Source organism: Typopeltis vanoorti, chromosome 15 (assembly GCF_054136105.1).
Source record: "Typopeltis vanoorti isolate ZY-2024b chromosome 15, IOZ_Tvanoo_1.0, whole genome shotgun sequence".
Lineage (NCBI taxonomy): Eukaryota > Metazoa > Arthropoda > Arachnida > Uropygi > Thelyphonidae > Typopeltis > Typopeltis vanoorti.
This window is the reverse complement of record NC_143563.1, coordinates 29,030,594-29,051,456: the sequence shown is the minus strand read 5'-3', so window position 1 is coordinate 29,051,456 and position 20,863 is coordinate 29,030,594. Positions and strand designations below refer to the sequence as shown.

Sequence of the window (20,863 nt, the reverse complement as noted above, 5' to 3'; positions counted from 1 at the left end):
GAACATTCTTTTAGCATCCGTATCGATATCCCATCAGTCCCTATTGTTTAATTGTTATTCAGTTTATGCAACAGCTCTAATACTTCCTCTTCATACACCTCAGTTTGAAGTAGTGAACTCAATGTTGCATGCACTAGGTTGATATTAGAGAAATGGGCACTCATTAGTTGAACAGCCTCTTCCGCATCTGTCACCCCTGCACCATCTGCATTCAGAAGAGTTATTCTTTCATAATTATTCTTTCTTTTACTTCCAGCATATTATAGAATTCTTGTGGGTTATTTTTAGCTTGCAGAGCCAGTTTCCCTTCATACTCAGACTTAGCTTTCCGTACAACAGTTGTGACTATTCTAAACTGCTAATCATAATTTTCATAACGCACGTATTCCTTCTACATCATCCGCTTCCTACGAATCTCTTACTTAATAAGATTACACATCCATTTGACTCCTACTCTATTTATTCTTCAAACTCTCGGGACACATTCTGATATCGCATCACTCGGGTATTGTTTAAATGCTTCCCATGCACTGTTCATATTCTTCCCATCCAGCAACCGATACCATTCCGATGAACTCAGTACACTCCTCAGTTGGTCATAATTTCCTGTTTTGTAGTTCAGCATGTAACTTTTCTGAATGGAACATTCATAAACTTAGTCACTTCCCAAGTAAGTACAGCATGATCCCTGTCACCAACCGGAGGCAGAATAGTTACGTCTTTAACTGAAACGCTCTCTGACACCATAATCAAATCTAACACTCTTTGACCTCGAGTTCCTTCTGTCACATGCTACTTGAGGAAGTTGTCTTATATATAAAATATATAATATATAAAATATAAGATTGTCTTTGAGATACAGTATTTTATTTTATTATTTTTTTACAATACAAAAACCAAAATGGTATAGTAATTTATTCTACTTGGCCTTGAAGGAAAGTTTTTATAACATTTTTCTGCATTTTGTAAAATATGAAAATATTTAATTCATAAGATGTTAATTTCAAAATATTTTTTAATAATATTTTCCAAGAAAAAAAATGAGGTAAATTCCATTATTTCGTTTTCCTGAACAAGCGCTTATCATATGGCTTTTCACTGGATTTTTCAGATTATCCCAAACGCAAGGCCAGTGTCATATTATGCCAGTAAAATTTCGCGTATTCCAAGGAATGTTGATTTGCATGTTGAACTTATAGAAGCAATAATATTTATTCACATTTTGATGGATTAAATAAATAAATATTATATATCTTAGTAGTCTACAGTTTACTTTTCAGGACACTGACAAACAGGGAGTAAAAATTATTTTCCTCATTCCGAATGATTTGCCTTTTTTTGTTGTTGTTGTTGTTGTTAGAGAGAAAAAGACTCATCCAAACGCTTGAGCTTCACAATTGTCCACATGCTTCGTAATCAAATTATATCCACTAAATATCCTAGTTTACAAGCATAGCACTAAAACCTTTTAGAAAACTTTTAGAAACATTGAGATAGTTGGATTTTCCTAGGACCATTCTCTATTTTTTGGAGAAAGTGAATAGAACAATCTACCCAATTTAAAATACAATAAACTTTACCTTTTTTATTATAAAGAAGGGATATGCAAAGGCAACGTAAGATCCCCTCAAGACTTTCCACACCTTCGTCTGTAGATGACGTCAAAACAAAGAGGAGAATGGGGCGAGTGTATTGTGTCATGTTCTATTTCCATCTGTCCCGTGACTGTTTACATATTATTGGGGATCAAAACTCTTTCACCTGGGTATGAGAACCGGAGAGAGAAATGGCGTTTGGTGAAATAGTTTAAAAAAGACGTTTGCGGTTTCCTATTTAGGTTTCTTTAGATCTACACCATTAGAATCTGTTTTTCCGATATTCTCTTTTCTTTCCGCCTACTGCAGAGACTGTAAATCATTAGATTTCATAGCCCACCATACAAATATATGTTAATTACACCTTTTCTTATTCTCTGTGACTTTTAGTCAGCTGTATTTTTTACGGTTCCTTTCAAAAACAGAATAATTAATGTCTTTTACTCTCAGCTTCCCTCTTTCATTCCCTTGTACGTGCCTCTATCGGGTGGACTGTCACTAGCAGACTCTCGGCCATTACTTGAAAATGTAAATTACTTTGTGCAATAGGTTTGGTGATTCATAGCTGCCCGATCCTTCTGTTCTTAGCCTATTTAATATCTCGCCGACGGTCACTTTAGAAAAGCAAAACCCATTAGAGAAGTTCCTTTATTTTCTTAAGGAGGTTTTGTTGAACCTATGACGCCCATCAAACCCTTTTTCACAAGCTAAGTTCCATAAATTAAGAAGAATGAAGAGATAAAAAAAGAGGAGTGGTAGATACGAAGCAAAATAGAGGGATAGAAGAGTTACGATGAAATGAAGGGTAGATAACTGGGATACAGAAATACTTTTGAGTTAAGTAACACACACACACACACACACACACACACACACACACACACACACACACACACACACACACACACACACACACACACACACACACACACACACACACACACACACACACACAGGAAGAATTAAGAAATGAAACAGATGATAATATTCGGTCAAGAAAATATGATCTTCTTAATATCCCATTTTATGTTGACTCGAATAAGCGTTAATTTACCATCCATCCAAAATAGCTTTATCATCTAATTCCTCCTGAGTTTATATATAAACGTATATTTATTATTGAATTTATAACGTGATTTGAGCTACAGTGAAGAGCATTATCATTTTCATAATTGGATATTACAGTTCTATATTAAAGATATTTATGTAATATTTACATTTTAATTTCAGAATGGGAAAATTCACAATAAACTGAATATTACGTTAATTAATTTAAGAGTTATAAGTTGCCAAACTACATTTGATTATTGAACTGTCCCTAAGTTATAGCTGTGATTTAATATGTAATATTTATCGCTCCATCTATAAATGAAAGATGAGGTGATGATTAATTGGCATATTTAATAATATTATGAGTTATTAAAATGTCAATCATAATTAATCATTAATAATTAATACAAATCATTATTATGATTTGAAAGAAAACTCACTATTGCAGACTATAATCCAATCCCACAGATGTATTGACCTCAATGTATCGTACGTGAAGCGGCTAAAGAATTGTCAGTGCCCTTGACCATTTTGTTTAATTTGAGTCTCGGGTCTGGGTTAGTCCAGAAATTACCGACCGATCAGAATGTGAGGAATCGTTGCCAAGGTCTTGGAGAAAATAGTCAAGAGAAAAATACAGGATTGGATAGATGAAAATGGGATACTATATTGGGGACAGAATGGTTTTGTGAAGGGTAGATCATGCCTCAGTAACTTGCTCACGTTTTATAACACAGTGACGGCTGATCTGGGTAAGGGTAATGGGTTTACAGTGATTCTGCTGGACCTTCTAAGGCCTTTGACAGGATACCACATGGAATTGTAATCATTAAACTGCAGCATATGGGGATGGATATAGGGTTGGTGAGATGGATAGGACGGTGGTTGATGGAGAGATATCAGAGAGTGGTTTATTCAGGAGTAGAGTCCAAAAGACGGCCTGTGACTAGTGGTGTGCCGCATGGTTCTGTTCTTGGACCAATGCTATTTAATTTGTTCATTAACGATATAGGAAAGGATCTGAGAGGAAGTGTTCACTTGTTTGCTGATAATGCAAAGTTGGGTAGAGCAATTGTGAGTGCACAGGATGTCATAATTTTGCAGGATGATTTGGGTAGTTTGGAGGACTGGGCTAAGGAGAATGGATGTCAATTTAATGTGGCAAAATGTAAGGTTATGCTGGGGATGAAACGATTAGCAGCAGTATATCACATTGGTGGAACCGTACTCCAGGAGATTGATGATGTCAGGGATTTGGGAGTGTTGGTGGATAGGGAGTTGAAGTTTAGGGGGCACATCGCAAAAGTGGCTAAATCAGCTCATCAAATCACTTGGTAGACAAACAGGTTATTGTTCCTATGTATCCAGCCTTGATAAGACCCCATCTAGACTACTGTGCCCAGTTATGGGCGCCAGAGTTTCTTCTTGATGGGGAAGAGGTGGAGAGGATCCAGAGACGAATGACCAAGATGATAGCAGGTCTATGGAGTGAACCTTATGAGAACAGGTTGAAGATTTGTGGGTTGCAGAAATTGGTTGATAAGCGGAAAATGGGTGATATGATTGAAACATTCAAATTACTGAAGGGTTTCTACAGGATTAATTCAGAAGATATTTTTGAGAATAGGACTGGTGGTGGGAGGACTAGGAGCCATACATGGAACTGGGCAAGAGCGTGGTTAGCAAGGGTGTTAGAGCTAGGTTTTTTACTTGGAGAGTGGTGAACGAGTGGAATAAGCTACCAGAGTCTGTTGTGGGTGCCATGACTGTGAATGGGTTCAATGCGAGGTATGATAGATACTGTGTGAATGTCGAATTGTTCTTGATATGATGTTAGGGCCTCCCTCGATGAATCTAAGGACTCATTGGAGTTGCCTGTAATAATAATAATAATAATAATAATATAATATATACTCATTAGGAATTTAGACAGCGAAAGGGTGACAGTTATCTGCCATACTCTCTCTCTCTCTCACTCCCCAGACACCTATGAAATCATTGATATCCTCAGGTATAGCTGTCAGTGTTGGCTGAAAATGGAGTCATTTCCCCACTGAACTTCCAAAAACGTTATATGTAAAAAAAAAAATCCGCTTACTCTCATTGTTAATAAAAGTTATTAGAGGTCATACAGTTAACTCAGTTAATAATACAGGTAACAACAAAAATATTTATTGGAAATTAGTTAATAGAGATAACTTAAAAAAAATAAAATGTTTATTACAATCAGTAAATACTCCATTAATTAATAACATTATGAACAAGTACGTTATGTCATCATCATCAGCAGCAGCCATTTTCTGTCCGCTACTGAACGGAGGACTCCTGAAAGTCCTCCATCCTGTCCTATCTTGAGTTTTTCTATGCCACTGAGTTCCACCCATCCCTTTAATTTCATCCGCCCAACGTCTCGTTTGTGTTCCTACAGCTCGTTTTCCATCCCCACGACACTTTAGATACCAGCTTTGTTTTTCCTGTAGCGTGACCTGACATTGCCATTTGGATCTTTTAATAGCTGTTGTAATGTCTTTCACCATGGTATTGCGTTTTCTGTATTGAATGGTAATATTGAGCAGTGATCATTCCATTTTCCTCCAGGTAGACCTCAACTTTTTCGAAAAAATGCATCTTTTATTTCCATATGGCACGGCGGAAGTTACAACTTTCGAATATTTTTCTTTTAAAACAAGACTGAATGTTTCCTTTGAGTATCTCGGTGTTTCTAAAGGCAATCCAACCAAGTTGAATTCATCGTCTAAACTCAAATAAATTTAAACGGAACTTATTTGAAGTTATAGGAAGCGCAAATTCTTCTTCCCCAGAGCCCTCCTCTACCATGAACAGTGTATATATTATTAAATCTTTTAATATTATGAAGATTATAAAATATATAGCAATATTGTAAACACTACTAGGGACATTTTTGGAAAAATGCGCACAAATTTAGTGGAATAGCAAGTACAAAGGAAATAAATGCAAACTAAATAACGATTGTTTAAAGTACTGGTTGTTTTCAGCACGTAATTATCAGAGTATGATCATTTTGTCTTCGAATTAAGTGTTTTCTGGGTGAAATTATTCAGATTATTTAAATAGATCATTCGAGATCAGTTTTCGCTGACAGAGGAAACCCAAGAAATCATGCAAACATCATAAACCAGCCAAATGCGTTAGGACAGTGATGAAAAGTTGAGAGCAGAAGCGTCCATTAAACATCATTAGGCATCAGGTTCCTTAAGCAGGAGTTGGCCAGAACTTTACAAGCACGAAGTAAGCATATGGTACGACTTCGTTGTCATGATACCTAGATACCAAGATTATTGTAAACGTTTTACGCATTGCACGTCTAGCCGTTAGAATGATGTAATAATCTTCACCTTTACGTCCACTGTAAGTCAGAGTATTCTTGTTTCGTGAAATAAGACTTTCAAAATGGAGGAGAAATTTGGCTCAAATCATATATCGCGCATAATGGGCCATGTTTCATTGAAATTTAGTATTTTATGTTATGGGAAGTGCTTAGCTTAAAGAACCGCTTTATGGGAAGCGCTTCACTTATCATTGAAGAAGTTTATTCTGGAGTTGCTCAACTTATAGATATCAACAAAAATGTTTGCGATACGAATATGACTTACTCAAACGTTGGAAGACAGTGATAAGGCAAAATAGAAATTATACTGAATTCCTATAAACTTCAGTCTCCAAACACTGCCTCGCCTACTCTCTACGGAGAATAAAATGCGGAAATTTCAGAAAATTGAGCACTCACGTATTACCGTTTGGTTCTGAAATTTGTTTCTAAAATAAAGAAAGTGTACTGCAATATTTTTGATAATGAATGAAGTAGAGAATCCCTTATTATTTTTTTTCTCTGCGCTCATCATTTTGTTTTTAAGCATTGGTGCAATTTATGTTTGGAGATTTTGAACCACTGTGCCAAATTTTATGGTGATTCTGTACTCGCCAGCTTGATTAGCTGATTAAATGTGGTATTCTTTTTTCAACCGTCGTATGGAGGTTCAAATTCCATTGTAGGCAGAGATATTTGCAAATATCTTCAGGTGCTACATGTTCGTCATCCTCCTGTGTGAGAGCATCGTCCTATTTATTATTATTGTTATTATTATTATCACGTACCGCCTCCATGGACTCTAAGATCTCATCGCAGGGAGGACACTATACAACCCACACATCACATCATCCACTGCAACACACTACGCCATCTGTCACCCACCAATAGTATTTCTCTGTCTGTTAATTTCGTATGTTCTTCTGGTCGATTTTTTTGTTTTCGAGACGAAAAACTCGTTTTTTCCTAGAAACATCCTTGCTATCTCTGTATGAGATCTGCTAATTCTCTCAGTTGTAAAAGTCCAAATAACAAATTCTTCTTGTCATGATGAAAATAAACGGACTTGATGTTTTCCCAATAGAAGGATATTGCCACATGGTTCTTCAATCTACGCTATGGAGGAGCATATTGGAGACTTCAAGTGATTGGAAGTGTATGATTTTTTTCCCCAAGTGATTGGAAGTGTATGATTTTTTTTCCCAAGTGATTGGAAGTGTATGATTTTACAAAGTGCCATCAGTAGCGTACAATGGGTATTCTAGTGGGTTGTGTTATGGTGAGGCACTATAATTAAAAATTCATTAAATTTGTAGAATAAACTTACTTTATTAAGAAAAAACATTCCATTTATAGGGCACTTCAATGCTTCATTTCCGAGATGTAAACGCTATGTAAATTTCGAAGAGGCAGACTTTCATGTAACCATCATTAACAATTTTTAGCTTGTCCTGATATTTTCAGTTTAAAAAAGGTGTAGACAAAATATCTTCATTGCTGTTTCGATTTGTTGAGAAGGATAAAAATAAATGTCAGTTAAAAAATACGCAGTTATCTAACAGGAAACCATGAGGAATAACTAACTGCACTTTCCTCCTCGGCTGCAGGTAATTTATTGATGTAGAACCAAACTAATTGTGCCATTGACAGCCTGCACGATTTTAATTCTCCCGAAAATTTCAGCCAGTACGAATGGGCCAGCGAATGTACTGCTTTCTCTGTTCACCATTAGTCGCTAAAAATTCACGTAGATGCCTCGTTCGCAGACTCCGCTCAAGGAATCACATTACTCTCTCTTCAAATATGACTAAGGCGTGCTTCAAAGGCAAAGATCGCCTTATTTGATTCACAGTCGCACTGTGAATGACTTGATATTTTTAACATCACATGACCATTTCTTGCAAATAAATAACTGACATAAATTATTATTATTATTATTATTATTATTATTAAGAGAGACCTCCAGGGAGTCAGAGACTCATCGAGGGAGGCCACATACCATACACGCTAGCTATCATACTTATTCTTGAATTCATTCACATTGCTTGCACTCACAACATCCAATGGCAATCTACTCCAATCACGCACTACCCTCTGAGAGAAAAATCTACCCCTCACACCCTTCTTTGCGGCCTTCATTCTCAGCTTCCAAAGATGCCCTCTCGTCCTTTCCCTACCCTCCATAAATTGAAAAATTCCATCAATTGAAATCCTGTATGACCCTTTCAGAAGTTTGTAAGTCTCAATCATATCACCCCTCTGTCTCCTGTTTGCTAGTGCCTGCAGTCTACAAATTCTCAATCTATCTTCATAATCAGTATTCCAAATCCTGATATCATTTTTAACAGTCTCCTTTGCGCTCTCTCCAATATATCAGAATCACAACGCAAACCAGGAGACCAGACCCACACACACAATAGTCCAAGTGAGGTCTTATCAAGGCCTTGTAAAGAAGCAAAATAATATTCCTATCTTTACATGTGAACGTTCGTTTCAGCATTGCTGTCTTTTGAGTTGATAGGTAGGTAGTGTAATCTACCTACCTATCAACTTTTTTTTTTGCAATCTTTTTCACATGGCCCGTAAACTTCAACTTCCTATCTATTAACAATCCAATATCCCTAGCCTCATCAGTTTCTTCCAGCCTAATCGCACCAATATAATACGACATTGGATATCTAATCATGCCGAAGTGTATGACTTGACATTTACTGACATTGAACTGACACCCATTTTCCCATGCCCACAATTCCAACCTATTCAAATCATTCTGCAAAGACTGCATATCAGCAGCATTCCTGATTACACTACCTATCTTTGCATCATCAGCAAATAACTGTATAATAAATAAATAAGTTTATTTCCAATAAATAACTACTCAAAAATTGTTTCTTTATGATTTCTGGGGGACTTTTAAATAAAAACTAACATGAGGTTTTAGCAGCTTGAACTTATGACTTCATCTGTTCGTATCGAACCCCCCCCCCCCAGGATGCGCGTTATCGTGTCATCGTAGCATTTGCCAGGATGACGCGACATTTACTTTCTGAATTAAAGATTGGGTTCGAATTCAGTCTAGGACGATAGGAGCCTTTATAGGTACATTTTCAACTGCAGGTGATTTAGCCGATATCATACGGATATAGCAGAGTTTTTTTCCCTGAAGACCCGAGGTTTTCTTCCCTGACACACACACACACACACACACACACACACACACACACACACACACACACACACACACACACACACACACACACACACACACACACACACACACACACACACGTGCTGGTCTAACACCAATCTGCCTGAAAACGCAAGAATTCTCTCTTATGTATGAAATTCCTTCCCGAAGATATAACGGAAATGCCAAATTGATACAAATTGCTACGAATTTCCGCTTCATTACAGTAGGTGGCCACAGGCAGCAAAGAAAGCATAGAAATCTCTGAAAGTGACAAATTCCACATATATATATACGGGTATATCCTCTCTATTCCAGCAAGCGCGAGGCAAAAAGGGGACGCACCTGATAATAAGCCACATTCGCAGCATTTACCCGACTCTGGACATCAGCCTCAACTTTGTTGTCTTCAGTCACAAAAGAACCCTAGTACCTAAATACCTTCACCCTCTCAAACTGTGCAGCTCCCTCTGGATCTTGAGCAGCATGGCGACTCATAAAAAGTTATTTTGTCTTCTCGGCATCTATTTTCAGGCCAACCTATTCTGCAGTTTCTTCAATAGCAGTAACCAATGCCACCGCATCGTCCCGTTGATGCGCTATAACGTTCATATCGTCAGCGTAGCCAAGAATCCTAACTTGCACCCCCATGTCGACTCCACCTGCCACTTTCTGTGTGTTTCTAATTACTTTTTTCCAACACTAGATTGAAGAGAATCGAAGAAAGCCCATCACTCTGCTTCACACCGGTCTGTACTTGAAACGGGTCCGAAAGGTCACCTTCTGCTTTCACTCTTGCTCTCGAACCAGCTACGCACACCTGCGCCATTTTTTGGAGTTTTCGAGGAATTCCCAGCTCTTCTAACACCTGCCATATTTTTGGGCGTATCATTGAGTCATAGGCTTTAGAAATGTCTATGAAAATATTATGAACTTCCCGGTTATATTCCCAGCACTTTTCTAAAACTTGGCGCAGCGTGAAGAGTTGGTCTATTGTAGAACGGTTCCTCCTGAAGCTCGTCTGGTAGTCACCAAGGCACTCTTCTGCATATGGTGTGAGGCGCATTAGCATAATGTTAGACAGCACCTTGTAGCCAGTCGACAGTAGTGAGATGCCCCTATAGTTGCCGCATTGAGTCTTATCTCCTTTCTTATATACTGGAGTGATCAGCGACTCCTTCCACTCTTCCTGCTCCAGCAGGACGTCCCCACCATTCTTCAGGAGCTCCGCCGGTATGCAGTCCACTCCTGGAGCCTTATTATTTTTCAGCATGTGGATAGCACGAGTAATCTCACTAAATGTCGGCTCTTCAATAAATGGTTCAGCAGTTTGATAAGGAGTATAATCCTCCGATATTGACATTCAGCAAGTTCGCAAAATATCTACGCCACCGAGCGACAGCATCTTTTGAGTTTGTTAATAGATTTCCACTCTCATCTCTTATGGTTGCCGCTTGTGTCTGGGCACCTCGCATGGCTTTGATCGTCCGGTACATCTCCCGTCCATTATTTGTCACTCTATTTCTCTCTATACTAGCCACTTTCTCATAAAGATACTTCCGCTTTTCCCTGCGTAGACAATTATTCACCACTCTTCTCACCCTTTCATATGCAGCTTTCTTCCTGCTATCCGCTAGGTAGTTCAATAGTGCTTTCCTTCGTTTCGCTACAGCTTCTTCACACTGTCTATGAAACCATGCTTTTCTCTTCCTCTTTCTCTTTCCCACAGTTCTCGAGGCAGCTAACGCGACCGTATTTTTGATGTTGTCCCACATCCCATCCGGATCATACTCTTCCTCCTGTAACTCCCCAAAACGATTCTGCAACTCTAACTGGAAAGCCCGCTTGCCTTCCGCTGTTTTCAACTTGTCCAGGTCCCATGCCGATCTTATGGTAAAACACGCGGGCTTCTGAACTGCAATTCTATGCCTGAAATCGTAGGCTACCAGATAGTGGTCGCTATCTCCATCTGCTCCTCTGAAACTTCTCACATCCGAGATGGAGCTGTGGTGACGTCGATACACTAGTACATGGTCTATTTGGTTAGCTGTTCTACCGTCTGGCGATCTCCAGGTCTGTTTGTGGACGTCTTTATGCGCAAACATAGTGCTCTTTACAAAGCATCCCGTAGCGGCGGCAGCAAAACTCGCAAGTCGGATCCCGTTATCATTGCACTCCTCATGTAGGCTCTCACTACCCGGGAAAGGGCGCCACACGCGCTCTCTCCCCAGCTTCTTGTTGAAATTTCCCACCACAAGCTTGACGTCATAGGACGGTATATTATTACAAGTACGCTCAAGCACTTCATAGAAACAATCTTTAGCTTCCTCCGAGCTCTCTTCAGTAGGCGCATAACAGTTCACAAAAGACACATTTTGAAAACGTCCCTTAACTCTAATAGTACACAGCCGATTGTTCACAGGTTTAAAATTTAAAATATTACACAAAAAGTTATTACTAATTAAAAATGCAGTTCCGAGGACTCTTCGTCCTCTGTCGTCACCACTATAGTATAGCGTGTACCTCTGATTGCGGGTTGAGCCTTGTCCAGGCCAACGCGCTTCTTGTACAGCACAAAGTCCAATTTTATGCTGTCGTAAGACATTCGTCACATTAAAAAGAGATCCTTCTTTCACCAAACTATGTATATTCCAGGTCCCAAAAGTATTACTAATCATAGTCACAAAGGCGTTCGAAATTCCGAGGCTTCTGTGGTGCTTGTTTCGTAACCAATAGGGTTTTTACAGAAGGGGTGGTTGGCCCCTCGCTAACCCTCCCCTTATATTAGGATTCCTTAACTAAATTGAGCAGCATAGTACTAGCGACAGAAATTCTTAAGCAGTTGCATACAACAAAGTACTATAATAAGCTTCTACTCAAATTAGGCTTAGTTGCTCGCACATTCTCTACCACTACAGTTTCATAAAGTATACTCACTAAAAACCAGTAGACAATTTACACAAACCTATATGCAATGTGTTCATCCTAAACATCATAATTTTAAAATAAATGCTCCTCAACAAAAATATTTCACTAAAACGCGTAAGCAACTTTATACAGCTAAATCAACCACCAGCCACACGTTACAGCGCCACCTTTTTATCAAATTACATTAGGGCAAATACTAAGAATAGCGATCCTAGCTTTATCAACTTTTACAACAAGTTGCCTGGTATTGTACCACCTAGGTGTTTGCTCACACTTGGACTCACCGAACTTTTATAGTTTGCTATATTCGGCATGAAACTCTTTGATTTCTATCTTAGATGTTTCTTATTCGGCTTTGAAATAATGTGGGATTAAATATCCCCTTAATTTAAATAATTTTAACATCGCCGAAGTGAAGCCTTTTGGCTCTTTATTTCATTAATTTATCTGTGCACATTTTTGATAACTCGTACTGTAAAGTATTAAAGCTATTATCACTATAATCTTGGTATTATCTGGTCTACCTACTCACTGATGAGACCTCAATAAAGGTTGAAACCAGTCTGGGTAGTGACCTATCTCCATTAATGTAAAACAACATACATCTCCTAGGGGATGAATTTTACATTAGGGCAACTACTAAAAATAGCGATAGTAGCTTTATCCACCTTTAGAACGAGTTGCTTGGTATTTTACCATCCAGGTGTTTGGCTCACGCTTGGATTCGCCGAACTTTTATAGTTTGCTATATTCCACATGAAACTCTTTGATTTGATTTCTATCTTAGAGTTTTATTATTCGGCTTTGAAATAATGTGGGATTAAATATCCCCTTAATTTAAACAATTTTAACAACGCCGAAGTGAAGCCTTTTGGCTCTTTATTTCATTAATTTAATGTAAATATGAATATTTCATCCAAGAACACATTTAAGAAGAAATTAAGCGTATTAAGACAGGAATAATTACGATAATTACACATCATTCAAATATCCAAAGTAAATAACACAATTTATTTATTTAAAATTTTGATATCAAATATATTTAAAATAGGGATCTTAATATTGATTCATACTTGAATGAGGTTTTTTTTTTTTCTCAATGGAAGGAAGCAAGTCGATTTTATAGAAAGTATTAATATGGAGACTTTTCTTTATAATTTTCATAAAAATCTTAAAAAAATAAATTCCGAATTAAAACCTAACAGCGATTGTCCGCGTGTAATGTTGAAGACAATTCCTATCGATTTTTTTGCCTGTTCTTCATTCTCGCTTGAGACCGACGCTTTAAACATCTCTTTTCACAAATGGTGTCCTCGGGCCATCTCGCTACTTTGAAGGTGTCCGAGGAATGATTCCGTTAAATCTTATTCCAATTTCCTTATCTTTCTTGGCGGGAAATGTTCTCTGCCATTCACTAGAAGAATTTGCTGGCTGGTACATACATTAATGTCAACTTGCGCCATCAGACTGGAAAGAGGGTACGACTTGTTTAAGAAATACTCTTACAAATCACATTTCTAGTGTCATTTTTTTTTTTTTTTTTTTTTTGCGGCCGAGGAAATATGTCAGAAAGCTAGAAGCGGACGATAGAATGGTAGTCCAACTTCACACTTCACGATATTCTTATTCATTTTTATATTCGCCAAAACAGAGAGAAAGATTACATTGTATGTGGCCAGACAACCAGAAACAGTGTGTTGTTGTTTTACAATGGTAATTATGATTTTACTGAATATAATTTCCAGATTTTTTTGAAGAGTAATAGCTGTCTCAACAACTATCTTATCAGGGCGCCACCTATAAGCAAAACGTCTTACCTATAAATAGCGTTTTTAATATTATACATTATTTTTCATCAGCTTTATTTTTAATAGATGCTAAAATTCAAGTTATTAGTATTCAAGTTGTTATTTATCTTTTAAAAATTTGCGTGCAAATATTATTCGATAAAAGTGAAATTATTCAAAATTCATGTTAAAAGCAACGTGGGATTTTGTTGCAGTGCTTATTGTATTCTTAATTTATTTATTTGTTTTAACTGCCAAATAGTGATGGCTTTTGACATCCTGTTAATAGTAATCAATATTTTAAAATCCATTTCATAATTTCAAACATGGAACTGAAGCCTACTAGAGTTATCCTTAACGTATGGATAAAATCGCATAAACTTGTTAAAGCAGTTTTTTTTATAGAAAATGCAATTTTCCAGATTATAAACGCGGTAACTAATCAAATTTTAAAAATCATTAAAACATAAAAAAGGCGTTGATCACAAACAATATCGTCATTGATTTGTCTTACGATCTCAAAATATGGCAGTGTGGGGGACTAGACTTTAAACCTGCACGACCATACAAAAACTGAAATAAATTTATCTGGACATTGCTTACGGGTTTCTTTAATTTGTAGTGGAGATCTTAGGAGTGGAAGGTCAGAAGTTCTGTGGCGAATTCTAGACAGGTAATGACGAAGAAAAATGAGAGCTCGCTCTACGAAATCGGAACAAAAACTAATTGTAGTTTTCCGTTAACTTTATTATCTACGTGTTTATGATCACAGACACAAGTTAAATGATGACGAGACTTTCGGTATCCGGAGAGTTCATAGAAAAGGCAATTAATCGAAAGACAATTCATTGAAAAGGTAATATATCGAATGAACAATTCATCGAACGACAATTCGTCGAAAATGCAATTCATCGAAAAAACAATTCACCGAAAATTGTAACTTTTCGAAAATGTTATGATAAAAGTGATCCATTTAGAACAAATACCGAACATGCAGAGTGAGAAAGCGATGCTACTTTAATTGGGAATAATTGTAGAACAATCTGGTTTCTTCTTGTCTTTCTTGTCCGATAACTGTTTGATATCTGTTCATGGGACTTGCCTGTTTCCGGGAGGAAAGGCCCAGCCTACGCAGGCTCCATTATTATTATTGTTACCAGCAGTAATATGCGACTTCAATACAGCAATTATTATGGGATGAATAAAATTCAATCCCATAATAATTCAAATAGAATTATTATGGAATGAAAACAAGTTTCAAATAGCGAATCTGATTCAGTTCGCTATTTGAAACTTTTACAAGAAAACGTCGAACCGTTCCAGTTTTCAGTTCATCTATATTCGGGACAACAAAGAAATCACGTGTCCAAATTGTGTATTACGATAATTCTCTGACTTAGCGGAATTAGTAGAAGTTGTCGGTAAAAGACGCTGTCTCCGCGGTTCAGTTTTTGTTCTAAATGGATCACTTTTATCATAACATTTTCAAAAAAAATCGAAATGATATTAGCAATTCCGCTTTGGCTGGATTAATTTAATGAAGTTTTAGTTAAAATTTTCGGTGAAGTTTGAGGAAAATAAATAAAACAGCATGCACTGAAATGAACACCTACCTATCAGACGATCACAAAAAAATTATAATAACAAGAATCAAAGAAAAACAGTTACGGGAGTATGGATATATATATATATATATATACAGAACTCCTACTAAAAAGGTTCCTCAAATTCTCCAAAACAGAAGAGCAGAAGGAAAGATGCCACTAGAAGACCTAGATGAAAATGGATAAAAAGTATCAAGAGTTTAAGTGGTGTAAACTTGTGGAGAAATTTAAATAACTTTGCTGCAGATTGATTGAACTGAAAAGCTATTGTTCATGGTAGCCTCAACTCGCTTTAGACCGATAGAGATGATGATGATATATCTATAGTCAGTAACAGAGCACCGCCTGTTGCGGACTGTATATATTGGATATATTGCAATCCAGTATATGATTCTAGATTGCAAAATTAAAAAATAAAATAAAATAAAAGATGATGATTTAAATTATTTTACATAGTTTTAATGACTAATGGCATTCATGAAGACATGAAGAAAATAGACCAAATGATGGTTGGTGGGCGAGGGGAATATCAGCAGGAGGAAAGCAGGAAGAAATTGGGGTTATGGAACTATAAAAGCGGACTATTTCATTTTTTTATGCTACAACTTAAACGCTACATGCATCAAGCGAAAAGAACATAAAGAATAATATATTTATTATATATTGACTCACATAAAGAATCGAAAACTCACATAAACACACACATACAAGATACGTTTATCAAATACGTGAGGAACTCAAATAACCTATTAGATTTGTTCTGTCCGCTCATAAGCAGTTATTCTGCGATTTCAGTGAAATTTGGTACTGGGAATTCTTAAAAACTTTGTAGCTTTCAAAACTATGTTTTGTAACAATTTTGTTTCAATCGAATCATTTGCAGGCAGCACAAAGGGGCAATCAAGTCTAAATTATATATTGCAGATTATATACTCTGCTGTGGAGAAATGGTATTTAATAAAATGCGGTTTGTAGGAATGCATAAGAATATACTCATGCGTTGCGATTATTTTCAATGGGTTATTTTTATTAGAAAAACAAAACAATTCAAAGTGTCATAAAGTGTCACAGTAGTGACACTTTATGACAAGGAGGAAGGTTCAACTTCTTGAATAAAAAAATGGTAGCTTCATTGAAAGGTGATCCCCATCCCTCTATTTCTCTCTCTCTCTCTCTCTCTCTCTCTCTCTCTCTCTCTGTCTGTCTTTCTTTTCCATTTCCCTTGCGTATTAGGCTCAATGGCCTGTCACGGCTAAGTCACTTGGTTTCTTAAAACCTTTACTAATGCTCAGAAAAGGTAGTAAATTCTATCTGCCTAGTCTGTTTCCTCTGGTAACTGCATGCATTCTTCTGATCAGTTTGCCTATCTTGAGGATTCGAAAAAACTTGGCTACTAAGTCACAATAGGCATCTATTAAAGAAACATACTGTAATATCAAAAGAATTTAAACAACAGGGTTCTCTTATATTCAAGATTTAATTAAGTAATTTGTAATCATGTTCCTTTCGGACTGTAAACTAAGATCTTTAGTTGTGATAATCTTATTCGGAAAGGAATGAGAAGTCGTGAGGCGAAGGCCTCTGTCTCTCATACGTTTCCATTTATTTTCAGATGCATTCAGTTTAATAACAAAAAGGAGACAAATGAACATACTGAAGCAACCTTGATCATTAATACGTTTTAGTAAATATTCACCTTCTAAAAATTGTTTCTCATAGACCTTTTGCATTTTCTTTCCTTCCGCAGTTGTTATTTATTACAAGCCACGCGCGCTCCTGTAGACACCCAAATACCAATCATTACCTACATTTGTCAAACCTTTTCCGCAACATGTGTTGCCGTTCCTCCTCCTCCACCAATCATAAATCACTTCTCTCAGTAGTGGCTTTAATAACCAATAATTCCACCCAAAGAAGACCCACACTCGTCTACTCCACTGGACCGTAATTCTGGTCTATAAAACTCTCCGTGTCAGACTACAGGATCAATGGAGATGATGTATGTATGAAACATGCTTAAAGTTTCCGAAATTGTCGAATCAATCAACCAGTATTTGCACTAAAATAACCACTTCCAGTCACCTATGGGATGCTATGAAGGAGTCTATTAGCCGCACATCAATCATCGAAGCGGAAGACCTAGTATTGCCTTCAACATCCCTCACACTTCCTGTGTCACTGCAGAAACCCTTGACTAATTACATAAAAAAAAGAAAGAGCCACGAGCAATGAACAATTATCCGTTTCCCAAGTCGATATTTTATGATAAAAATCGATCGTAATAGAAGTTTTAGAAAAATTATCTTGCATTCAATTATTGGACTCTTGTTTTCTGCTCTTCAATGCACCGCAATAAAATAGCTTGTCGAGTGTGTATTTGTTGCGCGTAGTGTAATTAACTAGAACCCTAACTCATTAGCTGCACCTGAAACACGTGTCTGTGTGTAGAATTAATGACCACAGAGAAAACAAAATCTGGAGAGAAAAGGGGAAGGGGTTACTTGGGATTGTAAACTTTTCGAAAAGTATGCGATAGTAGCCTTCATTTGAGAGCTGAAAGAAACTTCAGGAAAAAGTTTCCATTGTTGTGGATGATGAAGTAAAATACGGAAGCTCGCATGAGACATTACACAATGATGACATGGTTTAAAACCTGATAAAGGATATAAATATGCAGTCCATTTAGAGTATGTAATTGTTGGCTACATATTCTAAATCTATCTGCACTGTTAGCCGGTTTATCTAAAGACTATGTTCATTCCTGGTTTTAGAACTTTGTTGTATCGTTACAGTTCCCCCACGATGGAAAGTGGAGCCAACAGAGAGCAATGTAGCCATGGGAAGAGACGTGACAATCGATTGTCAGGCCGATGGCTTTCCTCCTACCAGGTTAAACTGGAGAAAGGCAATAGGTGAGTATACTCAACAATATACTGAACTGGAAAACGTTCAAAATTAGGAACTAACCTTCTTTTTTGATAGATCCATCATCCGTGTACTTCTCTATTTCTTCGATTTCCGAAGATTGATTTTTTTTTAAGAAATCTATGAAGAATACAAAGCATACGATAATAATAATAAAGCAATAGATGTGAAATGATAACGCAATGACATGTAATAATAAGATAACGTAATGTAGCGCATGCTAAATATTTGAGATAGCCAATGAGATTAGAATTACTATAATGGTATGTATAAGGGCGATCAATATTTGTTTACATGAGATAAAAATGTCTACGGAATACAGTGTTGCATGGCTTCACCCTGTCTGAATACCTAAAGCTAGTAAATTATATGTGACCAACAAAACAACAACAAAAAAGTTCCTGTAAACACATTTGTAGTGTAAAAACTGCTTCTCCGGATGTCATCAGTGCTTCTAAGTGAATCACATTTTTTGGTAAATCCCATACATTAAAAGGAGAGGACCCTAAACTATGAAACGATTTATAGTTTTTATGTTGTGAATCAAGATTTAAGACTCATACAAGTCACGTGATAACCCTATCACTAATCAGTTCGTTCTATGAGGTTTAAATTTACCCCTCCTTATATCTGAAAACGCCTCTCTTACTGTATTGCAATATATTTTCTTTTCTTTTTTTAAATTAAGGGGATATTAAATCCCACATAGTTTTAAAACCGAATAAGAAACTCAAAGATTGGAATCAGAGAGTTTCTTGCCGAATATAGTAAACTATAAAAGTATCGGCGATTACTAGCGTGAGCTAATGGAAGTAGTCCTAGTACGTAGTGCAATCACGGGCAACTCGCAGCAAAGGTGGTAAAGTTCTGATCGCTATTCTTGGTATTTTTCATAATGTAAAAACACATTTCCTAGGAAATGTATGCTGTTGTTACATTATGGTGGGAGGTCACTACCCAGACCGGTTTCAGCCTTTTTTGAGGCTTCATCAGTGAGTAGCTAGACCAAATAGCTACCAAAGGGTTCGATCAGAACTTTACCACCTTTGCTGCGAGTTGCCCGAGATTGTACTACGTACTGGGGCTACTTGCATTAGCGCACGCTAGTAATCGCCGATACTTTTATAGTTTACTATATTCGGCATGAAACTCTCTGATTCCAATCTTTGAGTTTCTTATTCGGTTTTAAAACAATGTGGGATTTAATATCCCCTTAATTTAAATAATGTTTATATCGCCGAAATGAAGCCTATTGGCTCTTTATATTTAAGTATTTTCTTTTTTTTCCAAATGTGATTTAATTCGAATTTAGGTAGATTCTTCCTTTAGTCACTTCGCTTAAATGAATGTCACTACAGAAAAAGTCCTATTTTTAAGAAATTTTAAGTTAACATAATTACGTTTTAATTTTATCTCGAGAAAAGTTTGAGTATTCAGTTAGTTAAGATTAATCGATTTGCAATTTGAGGATATTCCACAGAAGTAAAACCCATTGTTAAATGAGAGGCTGTTTTAACGTGGATGCGTATAAGTTGGCACTTTTGCGCAGAATCTCCAAAGAACAGGCACAAGAACAGAAGAAATAGTCGTGAAGTATCATTAACCACGAAATGAAAGCAATGTGGTTACAAATCGCTTTCCAGCCAAGTGCCCTCTTCTCTGGTCCATGGAGATTGAAATCTCATCCCTGGGTCCATCCACCAGAACTGTGCAAGGAATAAATTTTTGTGAAATCCGTGAACTTTTGGCATGAGCGCCTTTCTTTAATATTTTTAAAGAAACGATACCAAACGCCTTACCCAGAGAGATGTTAAGCTTTTGGATGTGTTTGGTTAAGGCATGGCATATGCGACATAAACATTGTGATCCCACTGAACATGCTTGGATGACTGTGTCGCTGCTTGTTTCGGACGTGTATCCTGCCTTTAACAAAAGTGTTATCGTACACTTCTAGCCGAGGATGTATTTCTGCAGCTAAGGAACTTGCAGTAATCATTGCACTCTGCGCCTCTCCATATAACGATGTTGTTATCATTGTTCAGTTTTGTATCTGATGACGTAGCCATTATGATATTCATATGATGCCATCTCGTGATCGTATGAGGGAACAATCCATGCAAAAGTTTATTTGACCAATGCAATTCCGTCCCTTTCTGCAAATGATGTGCTTTAATTTAGATATGCTGGTACTTTATTCTTCATTTTGATATTATTATTATTATTACTGTTATTATTATTATTATTATTATTTGCTTATTTCTTTAACATCGATCTACGTAAGTAAACTCTATATGAGATGTGATATTTATTGGATAGTAGATCCACCTTTGAAGTAGATCAAACCTAGTAGAGGGAATTGTACTAAATGCAGTAGTGTCACCTAGCGACCAGTTCAGAAAATTGCTTTATCGCATCTGATATAAGTATTAACATTATTA

The 20,863-nt window shown here is 36.9% G+C and overlaps 1 protein-coding gene across 1 annotated transcript in view; it reads left to right on the top strand.

Moving 5' to 3' along the window:
* LOC150098552 (cell adhesion molecule Dscam1-like) overlaps window positions 1-20,863 on the top strand; it is a 329,931-nt gene that overhangs the window by 178,813 nt on the left and 130,255 nt on the right. Inside the window, 1 exon segment of the mRNA XM_090405263.1 lies at window positions 18,293-18,389. Coding sequence (XP_090261389.1) covers window positions 18,293-18,389 — 97 coding nt within the window.